A 26,716-nucleotide genomic window follows, 5' to 3' on the forward strand; every position below is an offset into this window, starting at 1 on the left:
AGTTGATGGTAGTCGATGCGGTGAGGTCAAGCATTCAGGTGTGTTGGCTTACCCTCGGGGGTAGATCAAAGAGAAAGTTGGCAGTAAAAAAAGGCTTGGTATTAACGATAGTAAGCGGAAATATCTTTAAAGAATTAAAGTTTAGTAGATTGTGACACGGACCTAGTGTTAGTGGGTGTCATCTAGCTGGAAGGGCCGCTATAGAGAAAGGCCTCTGACAGACCAGGCCAGATTGGAGAGGTGATAGGAAACAAACAGGTTTGCGGTATACAATTGTGAGACGAATTGCTGTGTACGAAAACTCACAGAATCAGTGGTACGCTTAAACGGTTCCCCCCGGATATGATACTATCTGGCTAGGCTGAACTTGTTCGTTCCTTTTGTAACATTTGTCACATAATATACGATAAGCCCAGGGCAATCTTGCTGTGATAAAAAATCTGCATGAAAACTATATCTTTAGATCTGTATTTATTTAGGGCTATAGAGCATGGACGAGATTTAATCCCGTGCCTGGTCGGAGAAAAGGGACAGTGGTTTTAAAACGCTTAGATGGCTTATCTTTCTCACTTCTCCCCAACACTTCATCCACACCTCGATCACTTTTTTATTTGTAAGTGAGCGTTTAATACACCAACTCAACCATCAATCAATGATTTATCAATCTGTCACTCTTGTCATTTTTTTTTTTTTGATTTGCTACAAATTATGTCTAGTAATGAATTAACCACAATTCACCCTATGAGATACAGTACACACGCACATGCGTGTGGTTGCCAAGTAAAATATTTATCAGCTATACATTTCCAGTGTAGATCTAGAAAGCGCATGTATATATAGCTGAAAGCTAAGATACAGAACAGGTATGTGCAGTTTCCAGAAGGTCGAGGGCTTGTACTTTGTGGAATGTAACCCAGCAAAATACTAATATACGGCATTGTGTGAGAAAGCTGTCAAATAAAATAGTGAACTTCTATTAAGGTTCCGCAACCCTGACACTTCCTGTAAATTTTAGAAATGTTGTTTTGTTGTTATATAAATGTGTAGAGAGTGACAATATTGTCGCCAAGGCCTTTTCAATCTCTTCTTTGACGACCATCAGACACTTTTCAGAACCGTTTCATCTTCAAGAGGCTACGCTCGACAGATTAATTAATACTTCTGGTGCATTCATCTTCAGAGTCTAAAGCATTCTATGTGCAAGTAGTTGAAGAGGAGCGTTTCAAACTGTGGAACCTCTATACCAAAATAAAAACACTCCGGGAATTATCTGGAATGGGTGCTTAACACGCAATATTGACCTTAACATCATCTTCTCGGCCTATAATGTCCCAACTTGACATTTAGGAAAACATGTGCCTATACCGTAATAAAGTTTTGCGTCCAGTGCTTAACACATCTGGTCGAGGCGACATCATTTTATCGAAATACTGGAGACAGATATTTTATACTGTGAAAATTAACAACAGAACTTACTCACGCAGTTCAATTTTTTGGGTAGAAGCATTAAGAGTGTTCATTTGTTAATGAATGCGTGAGGCAATGGATTGTGCTTGTATTTTCTCTAGCCAGTGGCAATCTCCTACAGTTTTAGAAATAAGACTTAACAGTTCAGGGGATTAATATAGAGTCCAAAGAAAGATCTCAGTGTCAGGTCGGTGGGCGTTTTTTCTTGGCGAAATTCTCAGGAATATCGCAAGATGAAACTGCCCAGTCTTATGTAATATCTTTTTACTTTATATCAGTCGCCTTGATCGGCGAACAAGCTGCCCTTATCTCACGATTCATTAACTAGGTTTCGTCTCGGTATTTATCCCCAAGAATAAAACACGAATTAAATGCTAGCCCGAGGAAAGAGGCATCAAAAGACATGGTATAGGTGGTAATCGTTACAACCCACCTTGCATTAACGCCCTTTTTACCCCCTCCCAGGCCACCAACCCTTTCTTCTAAGGCGTTTTCCTTGTTCGTCTCACCGTCTCATTATATCAGTGACAAGCCCATCTCACCCATCCTCGCCGCCCGATCCCCTTCCGGGGCCTCTTGATGTACAAGGGGGTAAAAAACAGTATAACCTTAAAACATAGCGCGTTTCCCCGTAGACTAGTTCAACAACTATATGGGAGAATAATGCGAATAGCTTAGCTGCAAGCGGCCCTCGCTAGTTAACTGCAATAATGTCGAGTAATTTCTCAACATCTGTTTTTGTGGTGGATAAGCAAAACATAAGTTAGTTCATCCCGTGACCCAGGTACCGGTTGCTGGGACGGGACAGAGAAACGGGTTTGTGTGTAGAGAGTGACTGGAGGCTGGGTGAGAATCGATGAGCTCGATCGGCCAACACCTCCTATAGAAAGACCACCACCCGCACATGGCCGCGGGTGTCATCCCGTAGATTGAACTACCTTACAGGCCTGCTGACGAATCAGTCCACAGCGGATTGTAAGTCAGTCAGACGGTACGTAGAGCACGACAAGGTGTGACCCTCTACAGGCGTTAGATCAAAGATCAGCGATGACCATGTCCTCCTGCGGGACCCGTCACACACTTAACACCTGAAATCCAGACTCAGGGAAGCCGTAGAACGCAGATATACTGCCGTGTTTACGTCACCCTTTAGCAGGGAGGAGTGACCGCCTGAACCGAGAAGCGAACAGCCGGGCTCGCCAAATGTGACAGCTTTTCTCTCGAACTGACACATTCAGCCTTCTCAAAGTGAACTCTCCGAGCTCAAAGAAACGGCGTTTGTTTTACATTTGGCGGAGGAAAAGCCTTGTTTGAGACTACCATTTGGTCTTCCACTTGATTTGTTCTGTAAAGGTGAGGGCTAGATTTGGTGAACTGTCCCGATGTCTGGCCCGTGAAGAACCTCGAGCTTCCCCCAAATCTCCGGATGCCGTCAAGGTATGAAAGGCGGCGGTCGAGCGTGAGTTATGAACCTTTTCAGGGGAAAGTTTTCGTCCCAGAGCGATTCTGTGAACGGTCAGATAAACTGAGGCACTCGGTTAAACAAGGCCCCGATTCAGGCTTTGTCGGCCAATCAGCGGGGCTGTTGTGAACCGTCAGTGGGACGGACGCTCGCTGGACGTCTGATGGGAGCTTACGGTGCTGACCGAGCTTTCGTCATTAACATCCATGGTAAACAAGGGACAAACAGTAACCACCATGATCAGTAGGAAACCCACCGCTGATGTCACGGCATTTCACCGATGCTAGGTGAACGGGCCGCCATCATTTCATGTGCTTATAACAGTTAGTTATAAGGTGTTCAGATAAGCGCTTTAGTTCAGATGTAGGACGCCATTGCTGTTTGCTGGATTTATATGTATATACATATCAATGAAGACTGCCACCTGACGTGAGAATGAGGCTACCGTGTAGAACGTATTAGACTACAAGATGACATAGCTGTACGATTCTTATACAGCCCTATTGCACGGATTTTAAACTGTAGATATTTCTTCTGTATGTATGGTATGTATCATAAACTTGGGTAATCCAAAAAAAAAATACAAAAAACATATGTATGCGTCGAATAGCCGATTAATTAGACCGATAATTACTGTTATTATTTGATGGTTTACCGTCACAACAATCCCATTTGAGTAACATTAGGTAATTGCTTAATACATTGCACACCTTAAAATACGGGTAGCACAAAAATTGCATACAATATTTGTGTTCAGTTTCATACTTTAATTTTGTCACTACTGGCAATTATAAGTTGTCATTTAGGAATTGTATGCAATTTAAAAAAAAAGAAGTAGAATTTATGTGCTTGAGAAGTTGTTGGATCATATTATACTGTTATTAAATGATCATACAGTGGTGTGCTAAAATGAGAAACTTTCAGTGTAACAAGAGTGTTTTTATTTTTTGCAGGCAATACATTTAGTGTATGAGTAATTTTCTCACATTGGTAAATGTGATTTAGCCAAAAAATTAATTAATTTTTGTGTTAGCGTTTAAATATAAAATATATGTATTTCACCTGCATGTTGAAGTTATCATCATTTATTGGTGATTTACACACTGGCTATATATAGGCGAGTGTAAGCCGAAATGCTTCGGCATGTTAGTGGATGTTTATCCCAAAGATTTTTTGTTTTCATTTAACATGCAAGTTTATATCCGATAAATTTTGTTGGATAAATTGCTTAACTGTTCCATAAAGTCATAGTCGCTGATTTTTCAATTATGCCATGGCTTGAATAATTAAGATATGCCGTTTAACGTCAGCGAAACAGAAGTATAAAGAAATTACAGTTGCTAGTAAATCATGTGTTGATTTCGCCAAACCACTAGCATAAAATAAGACGTTTGTTGGTTGGTAACTGTATACTAATATCTTTAGAACATTTATTTGTTATTCACCGTACACTGAACGATTCATGACGTATAACGAAATATATTTTCGGCTGCTAAATAAAGCTCGATGTATGTGTATATATATATAGTTTGCATACTGCCTTTACTCCGTCTAACTTTTGCATATGATTTTTTGGTGCCTGTTGCTGTGGCATAGTTGTACGGTTTCTTATACTGCATATCACCCGATACCGTTAATCAACAGGTTGACTATGCTGTTTATTAGTTGTAGATATTGTTTGTTTATGTGTTTGTCGTTGTCTTCTCTATCAGGTTGCCTCACTGGGTGAGTTGAGCCTGGCCAATCCTCCTCACTGCGACACCCTGTCCGCGGGTATACCTCTCACCACGACGGCCTCCGCACTACCTGAACCACCCCAGCCTGAGCCCGCTGCCATGCCTTCGAAAGGTAATCCTTCCTCCCGTGTAGCTACATTTACCATATATATCCGATATTTCTTCCGAGTATACAGCAATTTTCGGTGCAGTTTCTCATGAAATACATTATGCTATTGCAAATACGACAGATCTGAAGTCAGACAATTTACAATAAAAAAAATTTAAAAAGTCCTACTTATATTTTTTACTCCTCATGATAATTTTTCTCCGGTTTCTGGCATATTTTCCTGCCTCTGCCGATATTCAAAATAAGCTCTTATTATTTAGAAGAAAAAAATTTGCGAAAATGAGGAAAACAAATAAAAGAAATTAGTGTGTAGGGTTTTATAACTTGGCATATAATTGTGCTATATTTTCAAGATTTAGCACGTCATCATAGAGTCGGTTTGTTTATGTTTTACGCTGTATTTAACACCACTTTATATCACAAAATAATGTTTAATTATGTCATTATCTGACATGTAAAAAGACTCACACTTCTGCAGCATTATTAACAACATAAAGTCATTTTTATTTTTCTGTGAATTTATTTCAATACTATTATGCTGTAGTTGAAGAAATCTCACACCCGTTTTAGCATATAAACGGTTAAAAAAAAATCTCGGAAACAAATGCAGCCAAACTTTCAGCTGTCGTCGGCCGTTTTTATCCTAGCACAAGAGATCGTATTCTATATTATTATGTTAGGTTTAATGAAGTATTTAATGCCTGTATGAATCCTTACAAAACGCAATCACATTTTTATCTTTTCCCCATTGGCAACATCCAACTCTCATTGAAGTTGTTTGAAGCGATTTTCCATTTTTAAGACATGTCCAAAGACCGAAGAGCGCAGTAAGCTTGTTAGTGGGATTTAGCTGTCGCTCGGTGTGTTGTGGAATTTGTTAGGATGGATGAGAAACATCTGCGTTTCACCCCGTGATTACATAAGTAATAGTCTCCTCTTACCCGGACAGCTTTAGCTGTTTTCCTACAGATTATACACTCCGATAAAATGGCTCGTTTTACACTTTCACTTCATTTTCTCACTTGTTAATAAGCGGAGAAATTCGCCAAGCACATAGCTGCCATGTCTGGGAAGGGAGTTTTCGCGATGCTGGACTGCCGCGCGAAAAGGCCAACATGCCGCTCTGCCGTCCTTCCATCATTCTCCTTATCTCCACAAACCCGTCTAATGATTTGCTCGGACACGTGAAAAATTAACGCGGCGGTTGCCACTCACTTAACCCGCTAACTTGCTCGGTATTTCTCTAACCATTTGCCCTGTCCGATAATATTTCGCCCATAAATACCCTCGTTAATTCCTTGCTGATCATGACGAGGTAAAATAGCCATAAATGCTCTGTGTCGACACGACTGCTGATAAATGATGGCAGGGATGTTCCCGTCACAATGCCGCGTGCTGTGTTTAAAGAGGCCCCAGTAGTGGTATTAAGCCGGAGTCCCATCAGTATTTATACTAAATGATTCATAATAAAACATCCTCACAACAAAACGCCCCAGCTTCGCCTATATTGTTTTATGCTTTTAGCCGCAAAAATCAATTTAGTACAGAACTGGCGACTAAAATAAAGTGTAAATTACCGTGTGAACAGTTACACTAGGGTGGTTGACGTTAAGAGACATGACAAGTTAACTGTACGGTATACATGGTCAAAAGATAATTGTCAAAGCCCAGAAGTTGCTTGCTGGGGTCAGCGTTACACCTGATCTGGATAGTGTCTGTACAGCTGTATATCTCTGACCAAATGTCCGCATTTTGCTGGCTCCTTTCTTCTCCACGACCCCCAAAATTCAGACCCAGAATTTCAAACGTCGAACACTTCGCCATTCTTCTTCCGAATACCATTCTTGTCTCCATTAAAAACCGAAGAATACTTGTGAACAGGCATCTCCTTTTCCCTTTTGCCTCAGGCCTCCTTGTTCCTTAACCACTACCTTTGTCTGTGATGTCCAGTAGTGGTAAGATTTGTTGGAGATACAGTCAGCCGCCAATTGTTTGTCCGTTTGAACGGCGGCCACCGATATTCATCTGGATTCTGTCTCCGTGTCATTTGCGGTAAGACGGACTTGTCCCAGGTAATCCGCAGGACTGTAAGAGTTACTGACTTATACAGTCAGTATAAAGGTTACCAATGCTCCGTGTCCATGCCCAACACTGACCAGCTTTTACCAGATATTCCCAAATTCATACACAACTCAAAACGTTGGTCAAGAGCAATTTTTTCGTCTGCGCCTGTGTAAATTTGCCTTTCATCTGGTCACATTGGTTTTGCATCCGTTATCGTTACCAAAGGTAGAATGTCTGCCGCGATCACGGCCCCATTGCTGGTCTCTATCTCAGGGCTAAGCCTGCTCCACGCCATCAAATCTAGCACGGTCTCATCATGCATTTTAATTCATCTCGCCCCTAAGTCGACCGAAATTGTGAGTAAATCTCTCCTGGCTCTGAAACAAATTAGACAAATCGAAAGCTCCTAGGACTGGGTAATACAGTATAAAGCTTGTGAAAGTGCGAGTCTGGTCTTCCCCATGGTTAAAGCAGTCGGGAACATGACGGTAGAAACAACTACATCTGTTACAAGGGACATGTGATTTCCACCAGCCTTTACATTGCTTCATTCAGGAATGGTTGTCTGTACCGAAATTTCGGGTAGGAAAAATTTTAATTTTGTGTAAATAATTTTATTATTATAAATTGTTGATCCCCGAGTACATGTTTTTTATTAACATGTTTGGTATGGTGTATCCTGACTTGCTCCTATTCGTATATAGGGTCAACTTTCCTTAGCAAACCATGCCTGCTGGGTGCATGTCCCACCGTTGTTCAATCCTCCCACAGAACTGCGTAACATTTATATCATCACAATATTATACATGAGTATGGTAATTGTAACTCACTTTGCGTTATCACGGTTACAACTGATGATGCAACTCGTCTAATACTAGTGTGAATAGTACGCTGGTCAGTGATTACTTGGGCCTTAATATATATGACATATTTTGTCACAGTGTCCCACGTTTTCGTGCAACTACAGATCGACGACACATTTCTTTTGTTTAAGATATTATTATGTTTAAATGAATAAGTCATATTTATTTTATCAAGCTGATTGTCATGTTTACAATCTTCACGTTTAAAATAAGCCACTATGACACGTTTTCGCACCTCTCATATATAGTTAACCGCCTAGGTATATTGCTAATCTTGTATCAATCCTCTTGCAGGATGTTTAGAAATATGTGTATACACAGGTCATAGAACTTATTGAATTTAGCAGCTCTTAGATGTGACGGGCCAAGTTTATATCGCTTGTTCACAAAGAGCATAGTACAAGGAAAAGAAGATGTTCAAAAAAGCCGAGTGAATGGTGGCGTTCTCTAACTGTCGGGCCAGGCACACCGAGGAATAATACGTTCGCCAACGCTCTAGCGCCTCCCAAAAGAGTCGGGTGTTGGGTGGGAAGGAGTCCCGCTTAGTCCTCACCGATCTCTATTTTAATATATAAAAACTAACGTTTATCAAAAGGACTTCACACAGTTAATACTAAGTATATGGCTCAGAAGACGGATAATGAATTTGTGTCAACTGGGAGAGTGTGGTTAGAGTGTAGAGAGACCAGACCTCCGGCGGGACAGAAGCTCCGGCTCGGGCAATAGCCCGTCTACACTTAACCACCCAGTCTGTTCATATCGATTGCTCAGCCTTCTGGAAAACATACACATAGTTTTCTGCGCATGCGTTTATGTTCTCTCTCCATCCAGGAATTCCTGTCTAATGAAATACAGTTCCCATCCCCCTGCCAGATAACAACATTTACCGGGCGGGAACAGTCGTCCGTGAAAAATAAACCTAGCATTCAATGTTCATATCCCAACCATGTATTTATATATAAACCACACAGATAGTGCGTCTAATTTTATCTGGTTTTAGCTGGTTTACATTTTTTCTGTTTTGGAAATTGGTTTCAAAATTCTGCTAAAGTTGCAGTCAATGAAAAGCGCTTGAAGGAAAGTCCTACTAATGCACCCCTCTTCTCTTTTCCTTTCTTTCAGAAGAGGAAAAGAAGCCTCGGCCGAAACGAGGTGAGTGCAGCACGTCTCACTCATACCAAACAGAATTTGGTAATTAGACCATCTTTTTTTACGTTTGTTTATCGTCTACTTACCACCACATAGTAACACCTCTGTATACTAACACGTTTTCCGGAATTAGATTCCGTCATAACCCATACCATGCACTGCACTTCTAACCTACCATTTTGTGGCTTTACATTTGCTTGTTTATTCTTTTAAACCTTTAAAAGAGCTGAACATAAAAAATGTAAAATATGAAGTTGAAATATGCAAATAGAAAGGTGGTAGGCTGCAGGCCAATCTATATCTCCACCGAAATTAAAGGCACATAGCCAGACAGTTTATATAGCTTTATTTATGACTAAGATCAATAGAAAGTAACGCATCTGTCCAGAAATTTAAATGCAAATCAATGAGCCCCGAATTGTATATGTCCAACTCTTTGAACATTCATCGGAAGCTATGAGGCAGAGCAAATCCGTTTGTAGCCGGAGGGCTGTATGTAAATGGTGTGTTGTAAGCCATTGATAGTGTAAGGCCAGCTGCTCTGACCAACTGTCAGACTATACTTCCCTTGTTAACAAGCTCGGAATCACTGATTAAGCTATCAGGCAATGGTCCAAGGATTTAGTCAAATTAATACCAAAAATATAAAAATATAAATATAAATATAAAAGTACATTTTGTCACATAATGTCCGAGAGAGTAATCTTTTGAAAATCGCAATTTTTTTTTTAATATGAAGAATACGATATTTAATTTTATTTAAACACCAAAAACTTAAGCTGCAGGTATATATATTTTGCTTAAAAAGTAGTTCATGTTTCATTGATTTATTGGGTTGTGGATTCTTTGTATCTCTTTTATATAACCGGCTTTGTTGCCCAAGCCAGCTCTCGGTGCACCAAAAATCCCCTCCCCAACGAATTGCCATCAAAACTAGTGGGGACACGAGAACGTGTTTATTTCATATTACCATAATTATGTGGTTTCATCTCTTGATCCGTCATAAAACCCTGGCATTGGCTTATTTTATACCCAGGCGTTTACTGCACATTTTGTCGGGATTTACTATCGAGCATATTCTTGTCATCTTTTGAATCCTCTATAGAATTGTCTTGGCTGGTCAACCTTTTAAGTGAACTGCTCCCTGCTGCTTTGGGTCCCTCCTCTCGGATAATCGTCTATCCAAGTCATAATTACACCCCTCATCTTCCACATGTGATGGGCTTTTCTGAAGAGCTTGACAATTGAATAGGCTTTGTAGCTTGTAAATTGAAACCCGCTTCGTTTGAATTAGTTGCTTGTATAGATGCCTGTTTTCATTTAGTGGAAACATTGGGAAAAAAATACTATTACATTAGAGTGCGAGACAAGGCTGTGGGAGCTAGAGAAGGACCGTGTTGAAATCTCCGAGACAGGGAGACATGGGGTTAAAGTTTTTCATCAATATTTTTCACTTCATATTCAATCCCTGGCTCAATGGTGTGGTGTCGGTGGCGATGAATGCTCAGATGAGAGAGACTGAATTGAGATCGACAGGAAGGGTCGATTGTTGGCGAGAACTCCACCTAATACAAGAACAAATCTAATTTACACATGGCCTCAGTGCCGCTGCCCGATTAGCAGCAAATCGCTGGCTCTAGTCATGGAGCCTCGTTAACTCATCCTCTGTTTCTCGCCTGTCATATTGGGAACACCGGGTATCCTAACAGGAATAACGACGAATGTCCTGCCCTTCCAAATGTTCATCTTTAGCGGCCTTCTTATGATACAACGAAGGTTTCTCCACCCTTTTGATACTAGAACAGTTTTATAAAAATATGTTTCATTGTTTGCTTGTTTTTTTTTAATATTCTGCATAAATCTTGTTTTTTTTTTTTCTACCGGTTGAAGGTAAAAGTTTCCGGGCAGGTCGATATAACCTAGTGGAAATGTCAGGGTGATTTCAACCTGGTGGTTCAAAATTCGATACCTGTGAGCCGGGACACCGGAGCAGGCCCATGGAAATCTAGGTTAGGCTCATGTAGTTGCCACCTGTTCCCTCACCTAACACCGAGCCAATAGAACAACTGGGAATACTATTGTTACGCACGACCATTGGATGGTCGTTAGACAGAAATGTCCTACTACAATATTGATGTTTTTGATGTTAGCATATAACCGGAAACACCTATAGTTTAAAAACCACTGACCTTACCCAAGTGTAGCATATTACTGAATAGAGCTTGTTATAGAGCCAGTTCGCTTATTTCCCAAGTCTTTCTTCTCAAATAATCTTCAACGGATGAGCTGACGCAACTGGCAGAAGGCCTGAGACTATATCTGTGACACATCTTTGAATGAGCTCCGATACTATCGTACTACCGCTCTACCAACTGTCCCGAAAAATATGACTTTGCACCGAAAGACCGCCACGGAGCTTGCATGTAACCTAATTCTAATAGCAGCTACACACGCCACATCTTCATCGGGGAGGCTGATATCCAAACAACGGGACTGTCGCATAGGATCGTATAGTAAAAGAGAGCCGGAAACAAAAGCTTGATTCAAAAATGTCCATTTGTGTGCATTTCTCTTCGTGTTTGGTATTGAAAGTACCTCTAGATACTTGAGATAATTGTTCGATAGTAATTTTTTCTCTTCTTATGTTTATTTATAATGAAGTAGTTATTTTTCTGGAGCAAAATGGTGTGTGCCGGTTTGTTTTCTAAATGAAGTACCTCGTACATTTGGCTATTGCTAAACAATAAAGAAAATTTTGATGTCCAAAGAGGATGATTTTAGAACATTTTCTTTGTGATATAACGTGTTTGTGCTAACTGGTTGCTATCAAGGTTATATAGGACTTCTGGTTTGGTAGTTCTGATCGGTTAATCATAGATACGAGAACGCGGCGAAGCCGACGAAAATTGACAACTTCGGAAGTTATACCAATATGCCTAACTGATCTGTACGCATGCGGAGAGTTTTGTATCGAGTTACAGAGGTGACTGAGTTTAGATCAGAGAAGTTTGTCTCGTGTGGTGTCAGATAGCCTCGTCATAACAGAAATACTCTGATTCACAAGCCGAATGACACGGTACTCTGCGACCATTTATTTGCCGAACAATTGAAACAAATAAAATAGTCAGCCATTTGATACTGGTACGGGTCACCCACCACCAGGCGTGCACCTGCATATAGTGGCGAAATCAGGTCGGAAATATTCCACGCGAAAAACGTTTCAAACATTAATGCACTACCGAAATCATCTACCACCTTAGCATTTTTTTCTTTGTTTTTTTTTTCTTTTCTTTGAATGAACTAGATAATATTCCACGCCGCTAAGAAAAATTTAAATTACTACACATTTCATTAAGAAAGAAATCGAAACTTTTATATGGCACCATGGGTGTCAACGTTTGTGAAAGTTGTATTTATTACATCTTCCTTTCGATTTCTTAGCTAGGAAATAAAAGAAATGAAAAATGTTGTGTGTTAGTGTTAGTGTCTCCTTTGGCTGTACGCCTCTACCCAGGATTTTCCGAACACTCCTCTGAGAATACATGTTTGTAATGGAAGCCCCGGTGAGGTGTCTTTGGTTTGGCATGTTGCACATCTTACCTGCGGAAATATCAGAGGAGCGGTTGACGTGTGAACGGGGAGAATCACTGGGAGTAATTACCGTTAGCAGGGGCTGTAGAGAGCACGTGAAGACAGAGAGGGGAGTTCACCTGCGGCACACACGGACAGAGTTTCCTCGCTAAATGACTCAGTGCGTCCAGAATGTCACTCCTGACGAGATTCACGCTGATTACCGACCAGCAATTTACCAGTGTAATGTAATAAAAGTATAGTGTCAGATATTAGCAGCAGGGATATCATAGATGTCGGATGGGTTTAAAACCGATGACGCGTTGCAGTAGGACAGGTAAGATGGCCTGAGCTGAGTTGATTGCGGTCTCTGTATATAACCGACTTATGGGCCGGATTGTCGGTGTGGCCACCAAAAATTTATGCTCTGTCGCTTGATTTCATCAGGAGAATTCCTCTATTAATCATAGCGTTGGAGCTTTGATTTTGGCGGTATTGTGATATTGATCGGAAAGGTTTTCCGTACAGATCGATGGGTTTGTTGTATCTCATACTAAATGGAATTCGTCCAGTAGCCAATGATTCCTTGATCACGGCTGACTGAGCTCTCTTCGGAAACTTTCTCATGGACACTGGTCGGTGATCAATCTTGTTGGTGAGTTGTAAAACACGGGGTGAGTCGGCTCATCGTCCAACTCTCTCATTATCAGCCTATCTAACGGCCAGTGTCGAGGATAGGCACAATGGGATGAGGGCAGTTAAGCAGCGTGATGACAAGCTTTGTGACACTGCAACAGCGAAACATCGCAGTCGCTTGTAATAATGGGTTGACAGCATCAATCTAGTAGTATTTTCCGAATTGATAGATTAGGCAAGGTGTATGAGGCCGGTTCGATGTTACGGTCTAAGTTGATCTGGCTGATGTTAGGACGTTAGCTGATGGCCATGTCGCTCAGAATACGGACCAGCATCGTTATTGACAGACCGAGTCAAAGCTACGGGGTACAAGAAGTCAAGATGCTCGTTCCGTATTCATGGCATTTAAGGGAGAAAAACGCCATGAGCATAGCAAGGGGCTATCGAAACAATTCTTCCCTAGATGACAAACTTGCAAAAGAAATCCTTCTTCTCATCAAGCCCTAAACTTAAATCGAGCGGAAAATTAGAGCGACGGGTATATTTTATAGAATTTGCATCTGAATTGAAATAAAGAGAATTTGGCGTTCCTGGCCTGGGGCTAGAGTCTAAAGACGTCCTTTTATCCTTGTATTAACAAACTACTCTAATTTCTAATCTTTTTGTCTGATGTGTCGCTGAAATAACTATTAACTTTGCACAACTGTTAATCCTTGTGCCTCTTGTGAAAGCCCGACCAGTGGTGCCTGCAGAGATAATAAGTTAAATAGCACGCCCGACCCCTGCTAGTGGTGAACTTCCACCCGTCACAACTTCTCACCTGTCCCCAACTCACCGCAAATGACATCTGTGTTTAATTTAGGGTGTCCATATACTTACTTTATTGTCATTTATTGACTGAGTGGTCAGTTGGTGTGTCAAAAACAGAAGATAAAGAAATACTTGGACCACATATATGTATAAAGTTATGCGAAGATTATATTTTGGGTTACTATGTTACTACTATATTACTATATGTTGGGTTTCTCTTTATTGTTAGCATTTAATTGATAAATGATTGATTTCGCATTGTTTGTTACTTGCATGCATGCACATTCTACATGGTATTAAATCATCTAAGCATGTTTTGCCCCATGTTTTCACCTTCATCCAGCTTGATGTGTGGCCGTGTTTGTATTTTTCAGGCCACAGCGGCGTCAACCAGCTGGGAGGTGTGTTTGTAAACGGTCGTCCCCTGCCAGACTCGACACGTCAGAGAATAGTGGAATTGGCACATAGCGGAGCTAGGCCCTGTGACATTTCCAGAATCCTTCAAGTTTCCAATGGTTGCGTGAGCAAAATTCTCGGACGATATTATGAAACAGGGTCTATTCGACCACGTGCCATAGGCGGAAGTAAGCCTCGTGTAGCAACCCCGGAGGTGGTCACTAAAATTGCCCAGTATAAACGAGAGTGCCCTTCTATATTTGCCTGGGAAATCCGGGACAGACTTTTGTCAGATAACGTGTGTAACCAAGACAATATCCCAAGTGTGAGTATCCCCTGATATTTCAACTTTTTATTTTTGTTTTCCTTTTATTTTTAATTAATTAAATATTTTATAAAACATTTCTGTGTTCAATGAAACAGCATTTGTCCAAAGCTGAGGTTTTGTGTTGTAGCAAATGTGTGTTATTTTTGCTCCATGCTTGCTTTCACTGGGTGTAATTTTTGGACAGATTGCAGGGGGAAATTTATGCAATGACACCAGGCCTGGTGTTTTACTCATTGAGGTTGTTGCATGTTGTTGCCAGCGGCTACAGTCTGGCTAACGCGCCATATTGGCTGTGATGCGGACAGAGTCAATAATACCACCATCAGTAAAATTAAGATATCAAAAATAAGTTAAATGAGAGCTAAATTTAGTGCTGGTTTGTCCGTGGCAATCGCCGGGTCTGAGCTGAAAGGGTGGGAGAAAGGCTGGGTGCCCTGTAGAAGTGGCGTGTCGGGGTGAACCGCCTACCTTCCAGGGGGTGGATTTTAAACGAAGCCGTGATATAAGCACATCTGTCTGGTTGATTAACAAGGACTTTATCATAGCACAATGCTTAAGGCAATTGCTCGCCGCTGTCCCCACTCTATCAATAGAAAAGGATATAATGTTTATCACAGTCCTAATTTTCGAAGGGGCGGTCGGCACTTTGTATTCACGTGCTCACCGTCTTTCTGTCGTCATTAGTTCACGCCGTCTCACGTGACCCGAATGTGACATCTGTGACGTCATATATCCTTTGTGTCGTCTGGTCAACTACCTCTCTCCGTGACCCATAAAATGTATACTTGTCCACACGTGATACAGAATTACTGTTTGACTATTGGTCTTCCTTATTCTAAGGTTTGCTTTATCATCGTATCATTCTTTGTGATACAGTTTTGTATTTGGCCCATATTGTACACTCAGTGGACGACCGTTTACTGAGGCAATGATCCGTCCTGAAATGGCAGGTTTGAGCTGATGGCCATAACACAACAGGAGGATAAGCTTAATGTGGAATAAAGCCCAGTGACTCAGGACAACGAAGTGGTAATATAGAAAATGAGATATTAGAGAAGGCATGTGTCTTGTGAGAAAGCTTCCGAGGGGAATCGGTCCCGTTTACCTCCAAATACCGGATAATTAAGAGGAAAAAAATGACAACTGTTCAAGAGGATGATGAGCCGATTTACCTGGGTCGGGGCAAAATTAACCGTATAAAATGGCCACAAAAGACATGTTCTCATCCTCCAATAGCAGCCACATCCGTCTTAAGCAAATTTAATTATGATCGTGTTTGTAGCCAATTTCTACCTTGGCCGCATGGATTGGGCGGGATAGACGGCTGAGGAATTACAAAATTATCCCCTGACTAGGAGAAACCAAATTGCCATCGCTAGGTTTAATTTTCAGATAATTAATTTAGATTGTATTGAAGACATAGCGCTATATATTAAGCTGGGAGCTGGTGTCCCCGGAGTTGCTGCTCCTTACCCACCCCTCCAAGTTACATCCATTCACCTCACAGAATGAAAATGGCTGAGAACAGGCCCTTTTCCAGTTTAATGATTCGTCCGCACGTAGACAAAGACTTCTAATTAGTGAACGATGAATGCCTACAGTGCATTTGCGCTTTGGCTCTGAGTAAAAAAAGGAAAGATTGCCAACAATGATTGGGCAAATGAAATAAGCTCATTTAATGTTGACTTATATGCAGAGATTTGTATGCATGGATGAAGCGGCAGAGCTACGTGTATTATTGATGTTGACATGCGTAGATGTGGACAGTACAAGTGACATAGCGTTCATGATAGCGTCTCGTACAAAACCACGCACTTTGTGCTCTTTTGTAGTTAATCAGTAAGAAAGGTGACGAGCAGCACAGGCGGCAAAAACCTCACATTTCACTTATTATGCTTAAATTATTTACATATATAATCAAAATGATTAACCTTAATTGACGACCCCTGAGCTATGTTTTGAAAAAGTTGAAATACAACATACATAATGGAGGTGCACACAGTTCCCTGTCCCATGTGTTACATCTAGCACTCATGGTTCTATGTGGTCTTATATTGATGATGACAAAGCAGTTGAAAAGCATAACAAATACATAAATTTTTATTAATAACAGAACACGCTTTAAAACATTAACATGTGAATGCTTGCTTATATAAACGAGGAAAGCGATAATTTTATTTTATTTGGGCTATACTACAACCAAAGGCAATAATGTTGATTTTTAGCCACCATAATGCTGGCCCGCCGTCGTGTAAGTGAAATATTCTCGAGTACTGCGAAAAACACCAATGAAAAAAATAAATTGAATTTACAGATTTTACTTTCTGTTATTTATGATTTTTTTTAAAATTTATTTGTTTACGAGCGTTATATTTTAAAACTAGCCGCATGTGTAATGATCCACGGTCAGAGCGATGATTGGTTGACGGAAAGGATGCATGTTCGTCGATGAGGAAGCTTGTCTTCTTCTGATGCCATGACACTCCATTGTGAGTGTAAATTGGACAGCGATCCGGCGACATGGCGAGTTGCCGCAAGGGTATTCCGCCTTTTCACCAAACCCTGGCCAATCTCTGAGATAGGCGTGTAATTATACAGCTTACTTTAATTGATTGAAGTATCTAATCAGAACGTCTTGTCATGACGCCTCTCTTCTGGTTGCCACTTTAGTATGTAGGACTGAGCCATCGCCGCCCGTTCTGTAACAGCCTTTAACACAAACCCACCTCTTTTACTGTAAATTTTAAGCGTAAAAACCAATCTTACACAGGAAACAAGTTGGTTGTTGTCAAGGACCAAAAGCCTGGCCTGTTCTTTGGAATTCCACAATGTATTACACGACAGACTGGCTTTGTTAAACACCCAACTCCGTTTGGAAAAAAAACCGTTTTTTTCTCTTCGATAGCTTCATGCTTACTTGTGATAATTCCATTGTCATCAAGGGCCTCTTAAAATAACATTATTTTAGCGAAGAGAAGGAAACGCTGTCCAACCCCTTAACGATGCCAGTTACTTTTGTTAGGCTCGGGCGTCTTTGTTGAATGATATTATGGAGGAGGTTTTGTTCAGACACCGCTCTCCCATACTCTACCGGTCACACAGCTTTTTGGCCAAGCTTTTCTTCGTCTTTCTCCAATTTGATGAAGTACACTTCCCCTGACAGTTAACCAACAAAATTTGTGCTGGGGAATTAGTTTCCTGTTCAAACTATTCGAAATTAATCGTGAAATGTCGATTTTAGTATGCAAAATTAACTTTGGTCGGCGTTCCGAGATGGTTGGTCGTAACACATGTGCTGAGCGATTGGCAGGCCGAAGGAACGGTCCGGCAAGTGATATATTTTGAGCCATCCCGGCTATATTGAGATGAACTTGAGGTTCGGCACCATGCCATTCACGTTCTGTGAAGCAGAAAATCAGCCGACGTGCCTTATTGCAAACCCCCGAAAGCTGTTAGCTCAAAATTATTTAAAAACATTCTCGATAAATATGAATCATTTGGTTGTGTTCTACTTCACAACAGTCCTCTGCTGGTTACGGGAAAAGAATGAGACTGGGAGAATTGTTTATTAATGATAAACATATGACGAGCCCTGCCAAGATATTTTCCTTTTCATTTATCCCAGAACTGGTGCTAGCAGTTTTCTTAATACAAGCCTGGCATAATTTAACACATGGATAAATCTGATCATCCCAGTTTAGATTTAATTAATAAAATTGGACAGTTCTCTCTGTGTGACAAACCTTTGAAGGGCCATTTCCTTTGCAGTTTATAGGGTGGAGAAAAAGGGAAACAGGAGACCTAATCAGACATTGGCCTGCACACACAAACTAACAAGTTACATCCAAGCTTTGTCATTGTTTCCTATTAGCCAGTTTTAGCTGTTGTCTGCAGTTCAGGTACACGGACTGTCGGTTCCCATGCTCCATTAAACTGATGGCAGCGAGCATTTAACAGATAAAACACTGGAAAACTGGCCAATTAAACATACAACAATAGATCTGGTGTTGTTGAAATAATCCTGAAAATTATTTTGGTTTATACTTTAAAAAAAATAAATATTATCATTTGATAGCTTGTTAACAATGAAATTAATGATTTTACAGCAACAAATCCTTTGGCGACTAAATATAAAAGACCTTAAGAGAAATATAAGTTTACATAGTTGTTTAAAAAATATAGCAGTTTTACAAATATAAAGATGTGAAATTCTACAATTTTTGAACACAGGATGTTTCAAATTGTTCTCAACAGTTACTTGCTGTAATGATACTGTCATCAGTTCTGTGCTCTTGTTTATGAGTTAATCATTGACAACCAAGTGAAGGTGGAATTTAATATATGAAGTTGTTTTATGTTAAAAAAGTATGAGACCTTTATTTCTTTTCGGAAAATATGCACGACCAGAATTGTATAGTATTAGATTTTATTATTATAATGTCATACAATAATTTGAACATTATATGTTTATTAAGTCAAAAATACCCAAGTAAGTAATATTTCAACCAATAAATTATAGGTTTAATAATTATACGAATAATATATGTAATGTTAAGAGCCACTGACAATCTTTCCGTGAACGTTCTACATATATATTGTTACAATATGCAGATGTCGGATATAGAGCGATATAGAGAAGACCGTCTTACTGTCAGCTGTCTCTACATGAAATTAGTCATTCGCGCTATTTAAGCAAAATGAATTATTGGGCTGGGAATTAAGTGGGCTTACTGGCCGTCTATACAAGTACTCCTTATAATGGTTTACTAATTAACGTAATTGAACCTGTCCGCTTTTCTGCAGGATAAAAAATAGTGTATACTTCAGGAGAGGTCTAACTGATGCTATGTATGTTAGAAAGTACGACAGGGGGGCAAATCAATGTCGTAAAAATCAGTCAGATGAGACGTCAAGACCAGTGGCTCGTGAGAAACTGGTTTGGGGCTATACTATCATAGGGAGGCCGTATGGCCGCACCGGTCGTTGTACTTCCATTTCACCGCCAATTTAGTCTGCGCGTAAGCCGGGGAATAGGGCCAGGGGTGATTGTTAATATCACTCCCACCCCCCGGGCACCTGTCTCCCCAGCAAGTAATACATGGCCCGACCCGCTCCCGCACGCCCCCAGCGCTCCCCTAGATATGCGGATATACTGACATGCAATCGTGTAAACATTTTTCGGGGTGTAACATTTATTACGACTTTGTAATGCCACGCGCTCGCATGGACACCTCCAATTGTGTGGGAGCCGCATCACTTTCTGCTGGCCGTCACCCTTCCCGCTCTACAGCTCTGTGCGAAAACACTCATCTGGCTTTACCTCCGTTATGAAGAAAGAAAACATAAACTTACGTAAAACTTTTTTGAAGTGGGGCTTTTGTCTTTGTTGTTATTTTGTTTTCTTGCTTTTTTCTTGTGGTTTTTTTATTTTTTAAACAGACTTGTTTGTGTTGTTGGCTGTTGTTGACATATCGCAGATCTCTTTATATGAAGGGTTGTTTTTGTTTTAGGTATCCTCCATAAACCGGGTGCTGAGGAATTTAGCAAGTGAAAATCAAAAAGTAATGGGACAAGGGACAATGTACGATAAACTAGGACTACTTAACGGCCAGGCATGGCCCCGCCATAATCCTTGGTATGCTCCTAACGCCACCATGCATGGTCTAACGTCATCACCCTACCAAACAGCCCCACCACCACCGCCGCAGAATCACTCTTCACTCAGCGGAGTCAAAAAAGGTATGATGTGGTCTGTTGTTGGTGTTTTATTTGTCTTCATTATGTGGTGATAGAAAAATTTCATTTATTTTTTGTCACTCTTTTTAATGACAATTTTTCTTCTATTTATTTTAAAACTAGTGCAGCGACAACAGTGTGATAGCCGGCAAATGGTCACACGTAATGGGTGGAAGCCAACACCTTGTAACTTTACCATGGTTGGAGTTTTATTGTAACTATTTATACAAATGCTTAAACTGTTCAACTTACATGTCATATTTTGCTTGGCAATCGGGTGGAGACAGAAACCCCAAAGGGCTCGTTGTATCCCAGCTCTAGAGAACTCTAGCGAGAATACAAGCAAAATAACAATCGATTGTAGATAAATTTTTGTATTGTTGCTGACACTATGAAACCAAAAAACTATAGTTTTCAAGTATACAAACACAGGGTATTTCAAAGGATGCCTAAAGCTGACGATCTTGTACACTATGAAGATTTAAGTCTATGAATTGTTTGTAGACTGTAACGCACTGGAACCAGTTTTTTCAAGTTTGCTTTAAGCTTATACACAACTTTATGGTTATTTCAACTGCGTACAAATATCATTACATGGGTAACGATACCTTGTTATTTTAGCATACAGTGTATGAAATTTAAAACCATTATCGCGAAACTTTTAAAAGAAAACATTATAGCTGGTTTTTCTTAGAACTCAGACTTGATTGATGGGCAAATCTGCATGAGAATTGAATCCGTACTTTCATTGCATTCAAGAACAGATGCATCTGAGAACAGATTTCTTTGCAAACCATCGGTTAGTATTACAAAGAACTCGTTTAGTGTCCTTCAATGATGGTGGGTATCTTCTTGTCGGTATGGCATGTATTGTGTTCTCCTAGGCGATGTCCACACTAGTCGTTATGATGCGCAAGTCCGACCCGCCAGTCCGCCAGTGCGCCGTCTGTTGCTCCACCTTTGTATATACGTATTGATTAGCCATTGTATCATTCCAGATCTCACGTGTAATGTCATTTTACATCCAGGATCAAACCCTTTGATCCGTAACAGGCAATAAAACGTATTTCGGTACTCTAGGAAAATCTGTAAAAGAGCCGATGTAAATCACCTCTGAATAAAAATTCACATTAACTGACCCGTTAGATTAAGTTGCTTTCCCCTGATTTGTTGCCCGTTTACTTTAGTTCACAGTACAAAAAATTCCGCTCAATCCTTCACATGTGTTTCATGTCAGCTTTTCTTAATGGGACGAAATAGTCGTCTTGATGAAGTATCCAACCTCTAAAACTATGTCTTAGCTATCTTTTAATTTTATGTTTAAAACATGCGCTTTGAAATAAGCATCTGTTTTATATGAGAGAGTATATCGTAATGGACGCACCATTATACATATACGTTCTGGAATACACAGACTTAAGTAAATACTCCTCACTTTTTGTTGTTTTTACTTTCTGTAGTTAAGAATAATATCACAAATGCTACATCTTGCGACCAAACTGACTAAACAATATACTGTATATGCATCAAGATGAGAAATACGGTACCCATAATGCTGCATTATTCTCGCTTCACCCTGAAACCGATTGGGAAAACACACGGGGCCTATTAGTCACATTAATTGGCGAGATAAATTTCATGAGGCTATGTTTACATCGGTTGGGCGATTGTCAAGGCTGTGTTTAGACTCTAATGTCATTGACAGGTCCCTGAAACGACTAAGGGCTGTGCAGATCTGTTAGAGAAAATTCATCGGCCTCGTCCGTAAGCTTTATTAAGACGTCACGTCAACTACAGTGTGTCAACACTAAAGGCGGAAACGCTTCCACCCTTATTCCAGATCATCTCTGGTTTTTCTGTTTAGATTATAGATCTTGTAAATTTCGTCGTCTCGTCGTATTATCAAATGGCGACTGGCTGCGTGATAAACCTGTCGAACTCCGTTTGTGTTGTAATTTAACTGTCAATTAATTTAAGTTGTCTCATCTGGGATCCTTATATCCTTATCTCTCCAGAACTCACTCAACTGGACTGACACTCGATCCAGGTCATATAAAGTCTTCTATGGCTTCTACAGTTTAAATTCTGTACATGTATGTTACAGACCAAAATCTTTAAGGCTAACGCCGCGAAGCTCATTTCAGTCAACTTACTAAGATTTGTTGTGCTTTTTCTAAAAAGACGCATTAAACATTAATTAATGAAAGATTTTGTTATCTGTTATTCTTTTCTTGAAAATGCAAGGAAATGGGACATTTATTCACATATCCCCTTCACGTCGAAATAAAAGAAACGTACTTTTTGATAACAGGTTGCTTTTAATATCATTACAGCTGTTGAAGATATTTTTTAATTCGATCCGTAATTTCTTGATCGTGGCCAAGCCTTGAAGCATTTAATTTGTTAGGCGACAAAAAAGCTGTTGCCGTCAGTTGATGGTCTTCTTTGACGACATCTTAAGTAGAGCTTTTCTGTGAATGGAGAGAGATTTGAAGATACTCCAAGGTAATGGAATTCTGGGCAGTTGGAATGAGGGAAGAGCTGGCCAGTAGTGTCGCTTGTGTCACTGTTTGATTAGATTACAGCTAATATGTCGTCAGGGGCCAGCGCGGTGTTACCCTAGTCTACTGATTCTCTGTGCGGTCGTTACAGAATAATTCACACATTACAGCGACGACCCTCCTGCAATTGGAGTAACTCTCAGCTGCTGAGATCACAGGCACCGACTTGAAGGGACTAACTGTATGCAAACAAGCCTAATTATCACTCAGTATTGAGTTATGAACTGTGTCCACCGGATTCGCAGCCGTAGTTTCGATCCACCATAATGTCATTACAGTTATCACTCTCGTCAAGAGCTTGTTTCAAGGCCAGCCATTTGCCAACGCTGATACCCAATTGTCCTCCACAAATCTTTTATTGCACTTCTTCAAAAGTTGTCTTCTTGTGGGAACACTGCTGTAATATGGCACACGTCATATTGCCGCTGGCTTGTGAACTTCGCGCATGCGTTAAAAAAAATCTGAACACAACTTTGCCGATCGTCACAGAAACCGAGGGGGTATTCCAATCGTATAATCCACACCTCAAGGAAATTAAAACCTGGCCTAACTTGTACCCTTCATATATAGGAAAAGACGAGTAGCAAACTCCATTAAACCTCGTATTAAAGACCTACAAGACTCCATTGAAGATTGTCACAAAGGAGAAGTTTTGTTAGTGAAACAGATGACTTCTGCTTAAGACGTGGTTGTAGCAATTCATTGTCAGCCGACGTCTAAATGTCTGGCTCTCCTTTCAAATCCTTCTCTTAATCCTCTAGTAGATAAATATGCGCTTAAATAGAGCCGCTTAAATTCGGCCGTCTGAAGTATTTTCTGCTATTGAATCTCGCTCTCACCCACTTCGTCTCAATGACTTCTTTAGAAACAGGAGATAAATATGTTTGGTTGCATTCAGAAAATAATTGTTTATGTCGTCGGAAGGAATCCAGCGAACACAACAATACAAGGGTAGTTCTTTGAGAAACACTGTCAGTGTGCTAGTGTGAACACGCACAAAGAAGCTTCCACGCGAGCTAATTCGGCAATTCTCTTAGAGTAATCCGCCGTGCTTCACGCAAAGACTTCGACAGAGAACATTTGATAAACAGCGACATAAATGTCGCCTGCAGAGCTATGGTGGTGTGGCTGAGATGGCTCAAGAGTCGAAGATCAATAGTTTCTCTGTCAGACTGGACAACAGTGTAAATTGAGTGATAAAGACGGGGTGTATAGTGTATCTCGGTTCAGTCGTCTCGGTCGTGGTTTGATTAAGAGCTTGTTATATCAGTGCTATCTTGGCAACATCCCCACCCCATAGTTCCATGAACCTGAAGTAGTTAAATTAGACATATCGCCATCCTTTACGCATGGCAAGGAAATTCATATTTGGTAAAAAGAAAACGTTATGGTGACGAGCTAGAAAATAATCCCTGCAACACGGAGAAATTAAATGAAAAGCTCTCTAATTTGAATCCACGTCACATTCGCTCGAATAAATAATTTATACCCGTTCACATTCAAGTAGAATCAGGGTCCATTTTCTCGGATGAAGGAAGACATTCTTATTGGTTGGAACCTTCGGCTGTTATCCTTAAGGGAAATAAATCATTTGCAACTTATTGGATATGTCCCCGTTAATGATAACCTTGTTGATGTCGCGCGGTCAAACAACCATCTGTTTCAATTAATAATAATTTGAGAAGTTCTAAAAAACGACGAGCTACTTTAAATACAAGCGGTGATTAAAATGCTATACAGCGTCTGGGCGGATACGGATATGCCGACCTTATTGTCGGGAGTACTGTGTTTCCTGCTCAAGTTGTTCGCCCGGATCCACCCACTAGTCCCCGGTAGCGCTGGATGAAGGTAACGAACTCCCTAACTGAACATAGAGTATGCCCACAGGTGCAGTTCGGCAGAATAACATAGTATGCGCTGATAGCCTAATCGCCAGGATATAGGAAAGTCCTTACAAGGCGATTGGGAAAATCTTTTCTCAAGAGCCTTTGATCTACGTCAAAGATATGGCCATACAAAACCGCAACAATACAATTTTCGGTGAACTCGGCCAAGTTCATCGTTGACAGTAATAGCGACCGTGCTATCTGAAGAACACCCATTGTCTCAAACCCCTAATTTGAAACCAACCGTCCAATAATTTACCGTGCACTTTCCATGCTTGTAAGAAAGATCCATTGACAAGGGTTTCAATACAACTTACCTCTGGTAATGCTTTGGATCCGTGAGAGAGAAACAGTTGGTGTTATGGCGTGCTCAGCAACAATTAGACGCAAGATGGAACTCCCCACAGGACGTCTCCCTAACGCTTCCAGGCTAAGCTTTCTCTAACAGCCCTGTAACTCCGATTGTCTGATTTGCTCGAAGGTCTGAAGAATGTAGATTATCTATCCCCTTTTTTCTTTTACTTTTGAATTTGAAGTTTCAAATCTTTAACTGTATGCTAAAGACTTTGCATGCAATTAGCTGTGTGTGCAATTTATCTCACCTTATTAATGTATATATTTTGGCCGCTATATGTGTTTAAGCTGCTTTCATTTGCTAATTGAAGAAAATACTTGTTCATAAGTTTTCAGTGTTAGAAAATTAATTAATTCTATATCTCATCATCACAAATACATTTCGGCCAGCTCACTCTCTAATTGGAAATCATAGTGTGTATTACAAATCATTGTTTGTCGTCATCTACTCGACCCTGGATCTATTGTGTGATAATTTACATGCTCGCCCCTGTCGTTTTATCAAAACAAAAGGTCGTATTAGATTTTTTTTTGTCGTCAAGGTTGATGACATGAAACAAAACACTGAAGCTGACTTGTTTTCTCATGGACTTCACACGGTGACGGGATGACCGTGTACAAACACACGGCTATGCGCAGGGATTAACGAATTCGGATTAAATTGGATCCACTGGTGTAAGCATTTGTACAGCTTTAGACAAACTCATTGAAGGAGATGTTTTCTTCTACAGATCACCAGCAGCATGACAACGTTAGCGTATCGTCGGACCACAGTAATGATGGTCCACAAAACGGAGAGACGGAGGAACAGATGAGGATACGGCTAAAACGCAAGTTACAGAGAAATAGAACCTCGTTTACGGCCTCCCAGATCGAATCCCTGGAAAAAGGTAAGATCATCATCAACCAAATATCGCTTCCAATGCAGCAAATTACAAACCATTGTTCCATTCGTCTGGAAATCGGAAATACCTGTGGAAGGTACTACTTAATTTATCGTTGTCTGCCGAAGTAGCCCAGCTCTCTGTCTGTCGACAGGAACGCCCTCCCTCGTATCCCTTCTGTTTTTGTCTTTTTGATCAACTTAGCCTGTAATCATGGGACCCCCAACGTCCACAGATCAGCTACAATTTCAGACGGCGTCGGTACCCAATGAGCAAATTTATTGACAATTTGCAATTATTTTTCGCTGTCTTCATATATTATACGATCGATGACAGAAAATTGACAAGGAATATCAAACCAAAGAGTCCTGATTGCTATTACATGCTTTGTAGGCCTCACCCTAGTCTCAGCTGTAATTGATGTTTCCACCATATGCTGTTTTTCCAGAGTTCGAACGGACACATTATCCAGATGTTTTTGCGAGAGAGAGGTTAGCACAGAAGATAGATTTGCCCGAGGCACGAATCCAGGTAGGACCCGAATGTCGGGAACTCTTTGATATGTTGTCGGTGTTACGGGCTTAGAAAAGCTGGGCTTGGTCCAGGATGGCTTACTGCGTCCAGGAACTCCCTATGGTAGTGCGATAGTGACTGGCTGACCGAGCCTCAGGCTTCAACCCCATCACTCCAGCTTCTCCAAACATT

The 26,716-nt window shown here is 40.6% G+C and overlaps 1 protein-coding gene across 4 annotated transcripts in view; it reads left to right on the forward strand.

Moving 5' to 3' along the window:
• Positions 1–237: 237 nt before the first annotated feature.
• The window catches only part of LOC135466403 (paired box protein Pax-6-like), a 31,410-nt gene continuing 4,931 nt past the window's right edge, over positions 238–26,716 (forward strand). For 2 of the 4 annotated variants that reach the window (XM_064743851.1, XM_064743852.1), the window contains exons 1-7: positions 3,370–3,474; positions 4,642–4,777; positions 8,824–8,853; positions 14,241–14,587; positions 20,101–20,329; positions 25,859–26,017; positions 26,460–26,542. In XM_064743851.1, coding sequence (XP_064599921.1) covers positions 3,472–3,474; positions 4,642–4,777; positions 8,824–8,853; positions 14,241–14,587; positions 20,101–20,329; positions 25,859–26,017; positions 26,460–26,542 — 987 coding nt within the window. In that variant the 5' untranslated portion in view covers positions 3,370–3,471. Of the gene's footprint in view, positions 317–3,369; positions 3,475–4,641; positions 4,778–8,823; positions 8,893–14,240; positions 14,588–20,100; positions 20,330–25,858; positions 26,018–26,459; positions 26,543–26,716 lie in introns of those variants that run through there. The other 2 variants (XM_064743854.1, XM_064743853.1) reach the window with 2 other exon arrangements.

Source organism: Liolophura sinensis, chromosome 6 (assembly GCF_032854445.1).
Source record: "Liolophura sinensis isolate JHLJ2023 chromosome 6, CUHK_Ljap_v2, whole genome shotgun sequence".
NCBI lineage: Eukaryota > Metazoa > Mollusca > Polyplacophora > Chitonida > Chitonidae > Liolophura > Liolophura sinensis.